At 36.7% G+C, this 16,166-nt stretch overlaps 1 protein-coding gene across 3 annotated transcripts; it reads left to right on the top strand.

The window, feature by feature from the left end:
* The first annotated feature begins 3,635 nt into the window (after positions 1-3,635).
* On the top strand, positions 3,636-13,875 carry LOC18443767 (protein NDL1). Of its 3 annotated transcripts, XM_020673183.2 has the most exons (12): positions 3,636-3,785; positions 5,905-6,004; positions 10,007-10,104; positions 10,239-10,330; positions 10,445-10,505; positions 10,625-10,711; positions 10,807-10,884; positions 12,360-12,416; positions 12,512-12,567; positions 12,897-13,032; positions 13,407-13,626; positions 13,747-13,875. In XM_020673183.2, the coding sequence occupies exons 1-12, from the start codon at positions 3,714-3,716 to the stop codon at positions 13,797-13,799; spliced, it is 1,110 nt and encodes a 369-aa protein (XP_020528842.1). In that variant the 5' UTR covers positions 3,636-3,713; the 3' UTR covers positions 13,800-13,875. The 3 variants fall into 3 exon arrangements, with proteins under 3 accessions (XP_020528842.1, XP_088723428.1, XP_088723427.1); XM_088867302.1 differs by lacking the exon at positions 5,905-6,004; XM_088867301.1 differs by having other exon boundaries at positions 13,407-13,875.
* The last annotated feature ends 2,291 nt before the right edge of the window (positions 13,876-16,166 follow it).

The following is a 16,166-nucleotide window of genomic DNA, read 5'->3' as shown; positions in this document are numbered from 1 at the left end:
AGATCGACAATCCAACCAAATGAATAGGCCAATAAAAAGAACAAAAAAAAAAGAGAACAAAAAATGTATAAAATATTAAAAAATAAAAGGCGGGTTCCATTTTGCAAGAGAACTGTCAATAATAAAGTTGTTCATGATGGGAACCATTTGGTTCTCGATATTTTGTGGGCACTAAAACAGTCCCATTGATTCTTGATCTGGACTGGACGATTTTAATTGGGGTGGCTTTTTTTAAAACCCTATACAAAGACAAGTGATTGACATTATAGTTTGCCTTGAGTGGAGCAATACCATATATATACATAAGGTAGATCACCTTTTTGGGAGAAGTTTTACCATTTTAAAATGAAAAAATTTCGTATAGAACTCTAATTTCTCATATTATTTCATGGTAAATCATCTTTTCGTTTCAGTTTCAAGAGGCATAAAGAGAACCCTTAAGGATTTCACCGTACCCCCTCACTTAGTATCTCTCTCTTTTATTGACTTTTGATAATAAAAATTGGCCACATCAAATATTTTTATACCATTTCATCCAAAAAACTTTTTTAGCCCTCAAAAGTCAATAAAAGATGGAGATAAGAGATGAGGGGTATGAAAAAATCTTTAGGGGTTTTCTTATACCGCTTGAAAGAAAAACAGAAAGAGGCTCTACCATGAAATAATATGAGGAATTAGGGTTCTATATGAAACTTTCCCCTTTAAAATTCGAAAGCTACTTAGAAATGGTTAGATGGTTATTTTAAAAGAAAAAATTTTGAATTTTAAAGTATATAGTACTTATTAAGATGTTATTTTTTAGTGCATAAAGATTGAATTAGAAATTTTTTCAATGCTACTTTTATAACATTAATCCCAAAGAGATCCATTATTTATTCCTTTTCTGATATCAAACCCATTAGTCTCATTACTAGTCTGTATGAAATCATTGCCAAAATATTAACTAAGCAGTTGAAGACAATCCTCCTATTATTGGTCGCTAAAACCCAGTCGGCTTTTATCCAAAATAGAATGATTTCGGATTGTGTGCTCACCGTACAAGAAAGCATTCATTCTAATTGTTTAAGTAGGGAGTCGGGTGTAGTGATAAAATTGGATATAGAAAAAGCGTATGATAGGGTAGAGTGGTGTATTTTGATAGAGGTTCTTAAAAATATGGGTTTTGGCTCTAAATGGAGAAGCTGGATTTTTGGGTGCCTCTCGATGGCTCACTTTTCGATCCTAACTAATGGTAGCCCAAAAGGTTTTTTCAGGGCTTTCAGGGGCCTTAAACAGGGTGACCCCCTTTCACCATTTCTTTTTTACTTTGTATGCGGAGTGCTTCAGTAAGATGATCTGTAATATTGTGGATAAGGGTTACTTCAATGGCTTGAAGGCTACTCAAAATGGCTTATGGATCTCCCATCTACAGTCTGCTGATGACTCGTCGCTCTTTTGTGATCAGAATGTTTATCAAGTTGACAATATTAAGTTTTTCCTTAATTGTTGTGAGGTTCTTATGGGATTGAAGGTGAAGTTTGGTAAAACAACATTGATTGGGGTGAATTATGATGAGCAAGTGGTTCAAAGTTTAGCAGTTCGGTTTGGGTGTAGGGTGGATATTTTTCCGTTCAAATATTTGAGCCTACCTATTTCGATAGGGAATGTGCATGTTGCTGCTTAGGATAATATTATTCAATGAGTTCAATTTAAGCTCGATTTGTAGAAGCCTAAGTATCTCTCTTTTGATGGACGTGTCACTTTGCTGCTTTCTTGCTTAACAAATCGACCAATTTATCAAATGTCTTTGATGCTCATGCCAAAGGCAGTGGCAATGCGTATTGAATTTATGATGCATAATTTTTTATGTGTTCTTTTGAAGAATTGAGGAAATATTATCTCATTCAATGGGATTTGTCCCCCAAAGGGTGAGGGGGGTTTAGGTTTGAGATGATTGCCACTTATGAATGCAGCGCTGTTATGTGAATGGTTGTGGTATAAAGTACTTGCCTCTAAATATGATGTGGATAGGTCTGGTATGTGGAAGTGATAGGTAATAAGGTTAGTTTGAATGTCACCTTCCCTTATGATCGAATCTATAACTATCTTTATCAGCTGTTTATCAATTTGTTACAGGATCTTTATCAGGTGGATATTAGGCAGCATCAAGAGGCTGAGTTGGTATGGGAAATAGATAACGTTGGATAGTTTTCAATAAAATCTGTCTACAAACTTCTTTTATTTGATAAAGTCCGAATGGAGTCTTCCTAAGATTTCTCCAGATTTGGAGATGGTATATTCCTCTTAAAGTGCAAGTTTTTATTTGGTTGGCAGCTTAAGATAAAGTCCTCACCATAGATAATCTTATTAAGAGAGGGAAGATAATTACAAATGTGTGCTTAATGTGTAAGGATGATGGAGAGATGGGGGTGTATTTGTTTATTCACCGTTGGTTTGTGTCTAAAATTTGGTGGTAGTGTTTTCAATTGATGGGGATAAATTATTACTACCACAAAATGTTTTGGATCTGATTGTTCAAATGGATGTAGCTCTACTAAAAGTTGGAGGACAAATTTTGAAAGTTTTACGGGGAGCTATTATGTGGGAAGTGTGGTTGGAAAGGAACATGAGAACTTTTGAAGGGGTGGTTTCTAGCTTTGAAAGGGTGATCAATAACATTAAATTAAGTCTCTGGTCATGATTATCAGTTACTAAAGAGGGTTGGGGTATTCCAAAACTGATGTTATGATTAATCTTTTGAATCTTTTTCAATTGGATGTGTCCTGTGTTAGATGAAAGCTACTAAATCAGGGAGTCCTAAAGTTGAATTTTGATGGTAGCTCTTTGGGGAATCCAAGTCTAGTTGATTTTGGTGGAGTAATCAGATAAGGGAATGTTTTACTTGCATATGTTGAACCTTGCGGTATTACAACAACTAACTATGTTGAATTACTTGGAGTTTTGAATGGTTTGAAACTTATTGTGGACAAGAATTTTGGAGGTGATTTTATTATTGAAGGGAAATCGCTTAATGTTATTAGATGTTGCAAGAAAGAATAATGGCTTCCTTGGCAATTTAAACTGATCGGGGCTGCAGATTTTCGATTTTTTATCATTATTGTCTTTATCTCTAGAACATGTGTATAGGGGCTGATTCTTTGGCTAATAAAATTCTTTTGGATTCGTTGGCAATCGCTGATAATGTGGATTCGTTGATGTAATTTGTACTTTTTATGAATAAATTTTGAATTCTATTAATTTTTTTTTCTAATATAGGGTTTTACCCGAAGTAGTAAATAGGCAGTATACTCCAAAAAAAACGTGAGACTTTTCGCAATTAATTAAGAATTCAATCTATTCAAAGGTTATTTTGGTCATTTAGCATGGGAAATGAAACTATACTCATTTACTTTTCCACTAATAAAGTCGGACTCTTATTGACTGACCAGCGAGCTCTCCGCTTCTTCTTGGAATGGGGGGTAGTTTGGTCATTTTCAGGTCTTAACCTGTCTTTAACCATGGGTCAAGGATCCTTGCTGCTCACTTTGTACTGTCAGCCTCCAGCTGGCGCTAAGGCGTCGGTGGAGTTAACCATAGTTAAGCCCTGGTTAAGTTTCGAGAGGATATATTAAGGGCATTATGGGAATAGTGTTTTTGTTGCGGTTCTGTCGTTTCTGTTTTTGTTTCCTCTTCCGTTCTCTCTCTAGAAGTCTAGAGAGAGAAAGTGGGAGAACATGGACGCAACCATGGCGGACTCAGACGGCTCTATCTCCATCGATATTCAGACCATTCCACTTGGTGGCCAGGTTTCTTCGTACCCCCTAATTTCTCTGTATTTTTGTATATTATTCTGCTTTCTTAGTGAACGGCTTAGCGCTATAATTTCTGGATTTGAATATGAATCGCTCTGTGTTTTTCTTCCATTCTATCTCATTTTAATGCATTTGCTATTATATTTGAATATGTATGGTTTAAAATATGTGAAGCAATCTAATTCTCGATGATTAATGTGGTCATTTAACTGCTATTCAGATTAGTTAAAAAATCATGGGTTTCTCTGTGTTTTTCTTCTAGTTTATATTGAAATCTTCACTGTTTTATTGCTAATATATTTGGAGTTGATTCTCTCTTGTTTGAAATTTCTATGTAATTTGATTTATGAAATGAATTGCTTTGAAAGACTCTGGCAATGGAAAACAAGAAAGGATCAAATTCTCCAAAAATTGAAGGATCATTTGCTAAATTCCTTGCATTAGAGACTGAGTATCTCTGCTTCACATTGCGCACTTTCTTTCTAGAATCGAAGTATGTGATGGATTCGAACTTTCTTTATTGTTGATTCAGGTCATGACAGATTGAAATTTTCTCAGCGTATTATTTTTGCATTATAATTCCTCTCAAGTGTCAACTTTGTTTATTATTGTTTTCCAAGAGTTTTGAATAGTTCGTTTGTTTCCTAAAATGTCTTATTTATATTGACAAAAATTTGTTTCCTTTATGTCCGGCTGAAAATATCAGTCAACTATGAATTCTCCATCTAATTTTATGTGCATCCATTATCATATTATCATGCTTCTTTTTTAAAACCATCATTGTGATTTTTCTTTTCTAAGATGCCATATATTTCTGATTCCATTTGAAGTCTTCCAAATTTATTAGTATTATTTATTTTGTTCTTGAAGTATGATGGAAATGATTGCTTTTTTTTTTCTGCCATTTTTTGTCTCTTTTCTCAGATTAAATGGTCCCATTTTTTTCATTTCTGGTCAATTGTACGTCTTTTAACCCTTTCAGTCTGAATGTCTAAACAGAATTTTGATTTTCTTTATTGAGATTCATTGAGGTTGTTTTTCTCATTAGCTGGGCACCCATTTGCCTTATTAATTCCCATTACAGTTAGTTTTTAATTTTACCCTTGCATATCACTAACTCTGTTATTTTTTCTTATGATAAGTTTTTGTTGGATTCTTTTTACATTACATGCCATGGCGTTTCCAAATTATTTTTATTTTATTGCTATGATATTAAAATTAAGTTTCAATTTTTTACTCTTGTTGACTTTTCCCTTTTCTTGCTTGGATTGCTCATAAAAACTAAAATATATCTTTTATTTGTTGATTTTCTTGTAATATCTGGTGTCTTTTACCGGTTTACATAAGATCTGCGTCTTTTCATTGCTAAGTTCATTATGGCGGTGTCCTGAATATTGGTTTTTGGTGTCCTCAAGTTAAAGAACATTTTTTTATGTCTTTCTTGATACTAGATTTGAGATTACTTCTTTTTAGAAGATTTACAATTATATTTCCAAGCTATGTGGAGGATATAATACCCTTTCTACATATAATGAATTTGTGGAGTTACAATTATTTGAGCAAGTTATGTATGAGAACCAACATTGAGCTTTAGGCCTGTCTTATGCAAATCAAGTGTCTTTTATCTTATCATAGACCACCGTATATTATCAGAGGATTTTGTTTTTTAAAGTACGTAAAGAAGGCCATAATAGTTTTCCATCATTGTTAATTTTCTTGTTTATAGTATTCAATATTTTCACTTCGAGTTAATTTTGGCTAAACTCAAGTTGATTTTTCATTTTATTGACTAATTCTAGTTAGTCGGCCCATCTTTGAGAGTAAAATCCTGTTTACTAATCTGAAATCTTATTTATTTTAAAAAATCATACATTAAAGCTGCTGTTTCATTCACTTGTTTTACTGTTTTTTCTTTTTATTTTCTTATCACAGCCAGTTGGTTTTTGGAATTTAATTTCCTTTTTTTGTCCTCGACTTCTTTTTGATCTTCATGGACCAGCACCTCCACCCTTTGGCTTTTATTGGGTTGCGGTCTAGTTTTGGATATGCTTTGGCATTTGAGTCCTTGTTTGTGGCGCTCATTGTATGTGATTTTATTGCAATATGTTTGCAGGAACACATTATAAAGACAAGCCATGGCTATGTATCTGTTAATGTTTTCGGAGATCAAGAGAAGCCAGCACTCATCACATATCCTGATGTCGCTCTGGATTGTATGCTCGACACCTAATGATCCTGCTGTTCTATTTTTTTTTCCTGTTTGGGCGTCTTTCTCCATTTTCAAATTATCATTGCCTTCGACTGGGATTATGTAAAATGGTTTTTAAACGAAAGATGCTTGTTTGCAAATGCTTGGTTCAGCTGCTTTTCTGTTGAACGGAATAAACTCGACCTCCATTTCTAATTGCTTATTTGTTGTAAGGTTTACTACTTAAATGAGAAATTTATATGGAATAACATCTGAAACAAGCGTTTAACAAAATTAAAAATATACTGAGAAGTATTGCGGTTTATGAACGATAAACTGCAGATTACATCTACTGTTTACCATTGACAATGGACAGTTGATGTGAACTGTTCCTCTGCACGCCATCCACTTTCTGGGGGAATGTCATTTTGTCCCGAGGTTGATGCGATGTTGCACTGCAGTTTACTGTTTGTAGAGTGCACAAACCAATATATACAATCCCTTGAATAAATATCTTGTTTGAATTCAGAGTAAACTAAAAGGATGTCGTCAGCCCTCATATTTTAATGAAGCAGCTAAGCTTCTAGCAAAAAACATAACCTAGAATGTGAGAGTTGATATGGAGTTGAGAGCTTAAGCTAGGGCTGAAATCAGGCAATTTCATGTAAAAGAATTCCCTAAATTTTTTATGCAATGGGGCAAATTTATTTTTTCCCCCCCAATGAGGGATTGTGATTTGGTTTGGTTGCTTAGCATGCCGATTCCTGTGACTGTTCCAGGCATGGAGCTTGTGAAGTGGATAGACATCTTTTCTTGATTCATTATGGGGTTTTACGGTCCTTTGGAAGGAAGGGAACAGTTAGGGATATTGATTTGTACTTGTCACGGTGTGTGGAATTAGGCTATGAAAGAAGTTTGGAGGATGTGGTCAACCAATCTAAAGAGTGTTGATTTGTTGATGAGTTCGAGTTTGGATTTGTTGGGCATGAGAACTCTCTAAAGGCCATATACTGGAACATGGATTTACACTATATTATACAGTAGAAGTGCAGAAGGTCAGTTTTATGACTGTATAGAATGTAATAAGCCTTCTGTTTCGCGTTAGGGAATTTTAGTAATTTAGACTAGCTGTATTTATATAATATAAGCCATGTGTTCGGGACTACTGCATTTTTGGAGAGCTGGCATTCCTAAATATATGGAAATTGCGTAAAGAGGATCCTCAAGATGAAGGTCGACACTTTGGGATACACTTGGCAACCACACATTCATGGGTTCTCACTCTGCTAAAACAATGTTTAAAAATAACAAGATCTTGGGAAGTATGTTCTCTTACGCATGAGATATTTAAGAAGGTGTAAAGGTCCTGTGGATCGAGCAAATACTTGAGGTTCTGAGATTTAAATAACTTTGAATTTGGATTTGAAGAGTTATTTGCTATGAAATGAGAATAAAAACTCTTCCTATAATCGTTAATGGGTTGAAGAGCAAATCAATATTTAATTTGTAGTAATCCATCCTTAGGTTTATTGCCTAGATGCTTCAAAAAACTAAAGCACGTGATGAAGTTTATAAAAGCTCAGTGTTTTTGACAAAGATGATATTTAGTTTGAGAACCTCATAGAATTGTTTGCTTCTTCAACATCCGAACCTTCCATGTTCCTGATGCCCTTTGTAGGTTTGATGTTATTATAAACCCTTTTCTCTAGTGGTGGTGGCGGGGTGGCCTTCAAATGTTCAAGTTCGATATGTGGATAAAGAGCCAAAGAAAGGTACATTTAATTGAAAGGAACTAGGAAAACCTAGCATGTTATTACCATAGAGCAACTTATATGCTGATCTTCATATAGTTTCATGTTGTGAACGACCTATTAAATATGACTTGAAGGCCCTATCTAGTGGGAGTGGGGCACCTTATCACTACAAGAATTTTGGTGTATGACTTTCCAAATTGGGTGAAGATCATTGAACCCTGGCAACAACTGGACCCATTTGTGGTAATTGCACACTTCGCATTGCAACTAGAAGTCATGGAAAGCTTTTGCTCCTTAGTTTAAAGTAAAACTGCAACACGCAATTGAAATTCTAACATGGGTCACATGTTTTGTGCTCCTTTGGCCATAATTTTGCCCCTCAAAAGTTGACTTCAAGAATTTGATCTCCAACACTTGCTGAGATTTCCTAAGAATCCATGTATATCATTCAACCGCTTAATTTCTATATGAGAAGGTCTCTCGTACAAGAGGCTATCTTAGGATAAAGGTTGACGGCCTTTGAGTGCCTGGATCGGGCACATGGGGAATCCGATAGTTTCTTAGTCCTAGCCTCTGAAGAACTTTAGGAGTCCTCTTTGGTATTCTAGACTCTTTGGTATTCTAGACTCTTATAAGAGTATTTTAGACCCATCAGCTTATTTCTTTAAAATACTTCATAGTCTTAATGTTTCCTCCATCCTTACATGAAAGTGATGAAATTTTCACTTCAGAAATCAGGTGTCTCGTAAAATCCTAACCCGTGAATGCAATAGTGGCCGGTTCAACTCAGAACCGGCCGGTTAGATCGGAACCGGCTAGTGGCCAGTTTGGGTGATCTTGCCGGGTTTTAAAAAAAATTCAAAAATTTATATAAAATTCGAAAAATAAGGGATTCATTTGTAATGCATTTATATATATATATATTTTATCATTTTGGCCAAGATTGGAAAGTTTTTGGCGATGAATACTTATTTTTACATTTTTCCCATCTTTTTTGAAAAATTTCAAAAATACCTCTTGGCACAAACAGATTTTTTTAAATCCATTTTTTTCACTAATTTTCAACTTCATTTGGATGTGGTTTGTTTAATAATCCTTTACAATTACAATATACTTCTCATATTTTTTTAGATTTTTTTTGCATTTTTTTATTTTTGTAACATTTTTTGATCGGTCAGGACTTTCCCGGTTAGGGCGGTTGAAATGGCCGGTTTACTGGTCACTAGGAACTAGCCCTTGGCCGGTTTCCGAGGCCAGTTCGATTTTTCGAACAGTGCTTCTAACTTTGTCCAGCAAGTTGTCCTTCTGCAGAAAAGTCTCTAGGACTCTAGGTATATCATCATTTGATAAAGAAGATCAATCTCTATATTTATTTCAAGAGTTTCCATTTGGCTTTGGATTGGACCTTTGCAGTCTGTGTTTTAATCTTATTTGGAGAACATTTCTTCGTGCACCTATGTTACTGGTTGGAACTTTTAAATTTAGAATAATTTTAGTTTTAGTTGCTGTCAATGACGTAATGGTGTTAAACTTGAGTAATATTCCATGATTCCAAGTCGTGAAAAACAGGATCCTGATAATTATGGTAAAGTATTCTACAACCCATGTGATTATGGCGACAGTATTTATCACATGGGTCCCCACTGTTCCACCAATGGGTTGGAGGTGGTGGGGCCAAGGCTGATCCTGCCAGAGATATCATTATTCCCTTTGCAGGCCCCCAACATCATCCCTCCCAGTGATTGGATGGTGATGACATGTGTCATGCTGTTGACTTGATCATATGGGTTATTAGTGTGCGCTGTCCCAAAGTTTTAATCGCGAACAACCAGTATGGTGTTCTAAAACTTCTGGAATGCTTGGTTAATTGGAATGGTCATTTGCTTTTTCTGCTAAAAACCAGTTCAACATGCCCTGCTTTTAATTGACATTATTCTCTCCCTTCCATGTGCCCCTTAAGTTGGTTGCTTGTAATGGCATATTCTACTGAGAGTTGATTGCAAGTGTTTTAAATGCATTGCGATGGAATGGTTCTCTAGAGTATGAAGCAGAGTGTAATTCTCGTTTTCGCATGCAATCATTTATTTTGAACCTTTGTCCTGACACTAAATTTGACTTGCATATTGTCCCAAAAATAAACAGAGGCAAGGATAAAAGCTCAGAAGCTTTTTTTTCTCTTAATTTTGGTAACTTGTAACCCAAGTGTTTGATGTCGTGTTTAGGTGAGTCATCTTCCTGATCCCAAATTTTGTTTCTTATGTTAACTGGAACAGTTATGTCATGCTTTCAAGGACTCTTCTTTTGTCCAGAAGCAGCTTCTTTGCTGCTTCACAACTTCTGCATATACCATATTGATCCACCAAGGCACCAGGTTAGTGGCACAATGCCAGTGTTTTAACATTAAAGCCATACCATTTAACCATGTTCGTTTTCAGGATTGCTGCACTAGAATATGCATGATGCTCATGTAAAAATTTTCTCCCTTTGCTTTAAGAGTTTTTGCAGTTGGAAGCTGCTGGCTCCATCTCTTCTGATGTCTCAGCAGTTACAGTAGATGATCTTGCCGACCAGGTGGCTGAAGTCCTTGATTTCTTCAGGTATAATTAGTGAATTCTGTTCTTAATATTTATGGACTATGCATGCTAGTAAAATCCATCCTCCTATATAAAGCTTCTTGGTTGACTCATTATTGTTATCTTGCTTCTCATCAGGCTTAGGACAGTTATGTGTATGGGGGTCACAGCAGGAGCTTATATCCTCACCCTTTTTGCTGTATGTCTACTCCCAACCATGAAATTTTGACCTCCATTTTTGTTGACAACCTAATCTATTGCAATCTGGATTATCCTATTTTATCAGTTTCCGTATTCATCTCCTTTTAAATCTTATAGATGAAGTACAAGGAGCGTGTACTTGGGCTTATGCTTGTGTCCCCTCTATGTGGAGCACCTTCTTGGACAGAATGGTTATACAATAAGGTCTTTTTCTGCTCACTTTTCTCTGAGGGGTTGTAGTTGTTTCTTAGCCAAATACTTATGCTTGTTGGATCTTGCGTCTGAATTTGCGCATGCAGGTTCTGTCTAATTTGCTATACTTCTATGGAATGTGCGGGCTATTGAAGGATTTCTTGCTTCAGCGGTATTTTAGTAAGGTGAATTTCCTCTTTATGCAATCTATATATTATTGAGGCATTCGTTGGATAGCATATGAAAAGAAGCATTTAATAGACATGGGCCTGTGTTACTAATAAGTAAAAGATGTATATGCAATAGATGCAAATAGATGGTAGTGAGCTTTTCCAACATGGGTATCTCCATGGATTTAGCATTTTTGTCACTTTTGTTTTTGTTAACCTTGTTTTATGTTATTTCTTGTTACTACTAGTTTTGGAAATGGTCCTTGATAGAGTAGAATGGCCAACCCTAAATAGTTAGGAAAAAGTACTGATGATGATGATGATTATGATGACTGTTAGTTTTTGGGAAAAAGTTCTAATGCTGTGGCAGTCTATTTATTTGAGATGGAGCCTCAACAATCATTTGAGTTAATGTCCTTGTCGAGAATGCGATCGAGGTGTTCCAAGAAATTGGGTTTTACCAGTTATCCAAGGAAATGAACGCCCCATGAATCTGCCTTTGACCTTTATGTGCAAAAAATTATTCCCTTTTCACATAAAATCATCGCTATGAACCATTATACTGAGGTTTTGTCCATGGGTCACGACAATGGGAAGTTCATTTGGCTTTTAACAGTGATTCAAAAAGCGAACCGCCTAGCCCCTAGGCGGCCGCCTAGATGGTCCAGAAGGCCTGGGGGCATCGCCTTGGCCTAGGCGGCCAACCTGGGAGGTCGATCCCTGGGCGGCCGCCAATGCGGTACGGAACCCGCCTAGGCGGGCGCCTAGCGCCCAGTCCTGGGCGGGCCGTCCAGGGCCTGCGCCTTGCCCAGGGGAGGAAAAACCATTCGGTGAAGGCATTTTTCTTTTTTTTTTGTTTTTAAGGGCAAAAAATTAGGGTTTTAGGTTCATTTGAAACCTAAAGCTTGTTGGAGTTAGAGAGAGAAAGCCTCCAAAAAACTAGATGGCGGTGAATTTTTTAGGATTGAAGAGTTACTCAACGTTAACAAAAATTGATCAAAACATCACCCATTAATATTATATTTACTTTTTGATGTTTTGCAAAGTTATATGTAGTATAATTTGAATTATGTACTACAATACATATAACTGATGTTGACATAACTGCAGAATGTCAGAATCCTTATTTGAATTCATTTGGGCCGCCCAGGTTCTGGGCGCCCGTCTAGGCGCTGGGCGCCCATCTAGGTGTTGGGCGGCTTGGATCCCCCTACGCCCAAAATCCGCCTAGCGCTTTTTGAAGCTATGGCTTTTTATTTGGGTTTAAAGAGAACAATTAAATAGGTTGCGTAGGATACTTTAATCTCTATCTCAAGATACAGTCAATGGAAAGAATTGCAAACCTATGAAAGCCTATCATAGTTAAATAAGACCTTCACACTACTAGATCTTGCCCCTTAAGATTTTTAGTATGAGTGAGATTTGTTTTTTTGTTTTTTAGTTTATCACTATGGCCCAATTTTGTAATATCTGCCATTTTTGACTTGCAGGAGGTTCGTGGTAGTACATATGTTCCTGAATCCGACATTGTACAGGCATGTCGAAGGGTAAGCCCCTTCTCGTCGTCCTTTTATGTTAAATTTTTAGGTGCGTCCATACCAAAGCTTCAGTTGCTTTTGGATAATGATTATTTTGGTAACAGCTGCTAGATGAGAGACAGAGTGCAAATGTTCTCAACTTCCTTCAGGCCATAAATAGGTACATTCTCTTTTTTTTTTATTTTTTTCATTTTTGTGTGATCATGCTAGGAAATGAAGAAATTTCTACTTTGGTATCTTGTTTTATAGGGGAATAGTGGTATATCATTTGCATTGGCAGCAGATTCCCCGAGGGAAGTTAGCAAACTCTATTGATAAATTGTGAAATTTCTGTGGGTTTTGTTGGAACTGCAATGAGATATTACACTGTTACAGTAACCCTAGTTATACCAGTTATTAAGAAAATAATGTACATTAAAGTGTGGCTATATTTCTTATTTGGCAGAGATGTTCTTTGTGTCTTAAGTGCCTGTGATTTCATATTTGCAGGAGGCACGACCTAACTGATGGTTTGAGAAAACTGAGGTGCAAAACACTTCTGTTTGTCGGAGAGAATTCACCTTTCCATGCCGAGGGCCTCTACATGACCTCCAAATTAGACAAGAGATATACGGCCTTAGTCGAGGTATTAAATCATAAACCATATTCCATGTCCCGCATGAACTCACACAATGTGCATCCATTATGTACACATCAATATAATGTTTATGCATCGGCAACATTCACACATTGTGAAGGCATGTGCAGCGTCTGTATGTATTGGTGTGGGATTTGTCATAGGTGCTTAGAACCTTCTCTGCATATTCATATTATCCCTATATATTCGTTGGTGAATCTAAAGCTACTGAATATATTTTCGATCATGTACTTCTCTTGCATGTTGATATATGTATGCATATGTGTATGTGCGATTTGTATTTGTAGTCATATATGTATGTATGTATGGATGTGAAGAAATGCCAATATGTATGTAGAGTGACATTGGTGGGTTCTGATCAGGTTCAAGCATGTGGATCGCTGGTGACTGAGGAGCAACCACATGCCATGCTGATCCCCATGGAGTATTTCTTGATGGGCTTTGGCTTCTACAGGCCAAGTGAAGTGAACCCAAGCCCAACCAAAAGCCCATCAAGCCCATTGTGCATATCTCCTGAGCTTCTTTCACCAGAGAGCCTGGGCCTGAAGCTCAAGCCTATAAAGACACGAGTTGAAATTCCAGGTTTAGTTTAGAGGTGTATTATACCATAAAAAAATGTATAATGTTGGTGTTCTGTGAGGTTGGGGGTTCAATAATTCTTTCTTCTCTTCTCTTGATTGTTTTGCTATTCGTTGGTTGTAGATATGTACGTTAGAATCCGGTTTGAGGAAGATGGGGAGGGATTGGTAACATAATCCCAGTTCATTTTGTGGGGAATAAAGTGGTTGTGCCCGTGACATATATCATATGGAGGAGTGTCTTCGATTTGTATTTTGGATCTCTCTTTATTTTCTTATGGCTCTCTTGGTTTGAGACATGCTTGAGAACCTATCCTATCTCTCTCTCTCTCTTCTTGCACGCGCACACAATACCATGTGCTATTTCTATTTTTCTAATATTGACATGCATGCACTGATTAAAAAATGGGCCTAAGGATTAGATAGATGGTCGAGGTGACAGGGAGTCACAATGCCAGTAGTTTCATTCCTATTGCTCTCTCTTCAGACAATTACACATGCCCTCTCCCCTGCATAGCCTGCATATGTAGGGTAAGTGTGCCATGCAGGGGAAGTATTGCACACTCGGACGTGATCCCTGCAACATGCACTGGGCCATTCATAAGGCCCCTTGATACTTTTGAAAGGTTTGGTTGGATATGCTTGTGATTGTGATGGAAACCCTTGCATAGCCCCGGCCCGGCCCGGCCCGGGTTGTGGACATATGTGGATGGATGGATGGAGTCTTATTTTTGTCCGTTTGTGAAGTCCATCCCATTCAATAACATTAGAAGTATTTTTTTGTTCGATTTCACCGTGTATGTACTTGAAAAAAATTAGTAGTCTTTTTTTTTTTTTCGGTTTGATTTCACCATCTATGTACTTGAAAAAGATAATGTCTCGCGATTGAATAGGCCCCTCTAATTTTAGGAGGGTGAGATTCAAGTGTAGGAGGATGTGGCTAGAGGGAGTGAGAGAGATAAAGGTCACAGTTAGAGAGGGAGGGGAGGGGTTAGAGAAGGCATTAGAGAGAGAAAGAAAGGGCATAGTTAGAGAGGGATCAGCTAGATATTGGATAGGCATGATTGGAGAGAGGGGATTTAGAGGGAGAGAAAGTGCATGGTTGTACAAGGAAAGGACATGGGTAGGACAAGAGGTAAACTTCCTTAAAAAATAAAATATAGGACAAAGGAACTTCCATGGGGGATGAAACCTACAAGTTCGCATTTTTTGGCTACTCAAACTTCCTAAAGTCAGCGTCATGTAGCACTTCCTATTATTAAACAAAAAAAGTGCTACCATGAATTGGAACTTCCAATATTTAAAAACGGGAACTTTCAACTTTTTTTTTTTTTGAGCCTCTACTTTGTGTTGGGTATGGTGACAGGCAAACCATTGTACCCATATTTTTTTTAAAAAAAGGTATTATTGTAAAAAAAAAAGGGTTTTTTCTGAAAAATAAGAAAATGATATCTATAAAAGAAATTCAATAAATACATATTACCCATCCATTTGAGGGTTACCCTTTTGAGTTATGGAAAGAGACCTCCAATATGTAGATGGGTATCCAAGAGTGAGAGATGACATCCAAGAAGAGATATTCCAATGAGATTTTGGGTTAGTTAAGTTTCCACTTCTAGAGAAAGAAAGTTTATTAGTTGCTTCCAAAGCACTCTTTTCGATAGCGGTATAGCAGTGGGAAAGATGTTGATCGGCGGTGTTGTTCGATCGGGAGAGAGTTTAGAAGAGAAGATTAGTGAGGGTTTTATTTATCGATGTTTAGAGACAGGTATTATCTCTTATAACCCAAAATTGTAACCTCCATTGTGATAGTGAATTTATATTTACTGAGACTTGTTGTGCACGGAAGCTCTAAACCCGATGGGTTGATTTTTGGTAAATAAAATACGAAAAATAGAGCATGAAATACATAACACAAGAACACAAAGATTTACATGGTTCACCAAAGAGGGGTACATCCACAGGCACGACAAACAATAATCCATTACACCAATGAAAGTTATATCAAAGATTTTGGAACAAACATTGACAAAAATACGGTCGTGCAAACCCTTTTTAAACTTGCTCACCCAAACGGCATTATGCCGATTCTTTCATCTCTATTTTATAACTAGACCAATGTATAGGAAGAGAATTACTTTGAGAGCATACAAGACTTTATCTCATTAAAAAAAGAAACAACCCAAAATCTCCATAGGCACCGTTTCTCTACAAGAAACCAACCTCTCATTCTACAAGAGTCTTTAGGAGGCAACCTCTCACTCTACAGGAGTCTTTAGGAGGTATCATCAATGTTTCTCTTCATAGGAAGCTTTCTTCTCTTTAAGAGAAAATTGCATCTTATGTACAAAAGGCTCTATCTCTTTCTCTCTCTTTAGAGGAACCACCATTATCATACGGTGACTCAAATAGAGCAAACAAATTCTCTGCACTTTCATCACATATATATAAAATTAGGAGTCCATAGTAAATAGAAAACTTCATATTGATGCTACATATATCTCAAAACTACGAGATAAATTCAAGAGTCCTAATCTTTTTGGA

Source organism: Amborella trichopoda, chromosome 5, assembly GCF_054954075.1.
Source record: "Amborella trichopoda isolate Santa Cruz 75 chromosome 5, AtrichopodaSantaCruz75HAP2 v2.0, whole genome shotgun sequence".
In the NCBI taxonomy this organism is placed as follows: domain Eukaryota; kingdom Viridiplantae; phylum Streptophyta; class Magnoliopsida; order Amborellales; family Amborellaceae; genus Amborella; species Amborella trichopoda.
The sequence above is the reverse complement of the archived record's forward strand: the minus strand, read 5'-3'. Positions and strand labels throughout refer to the sequence as shown.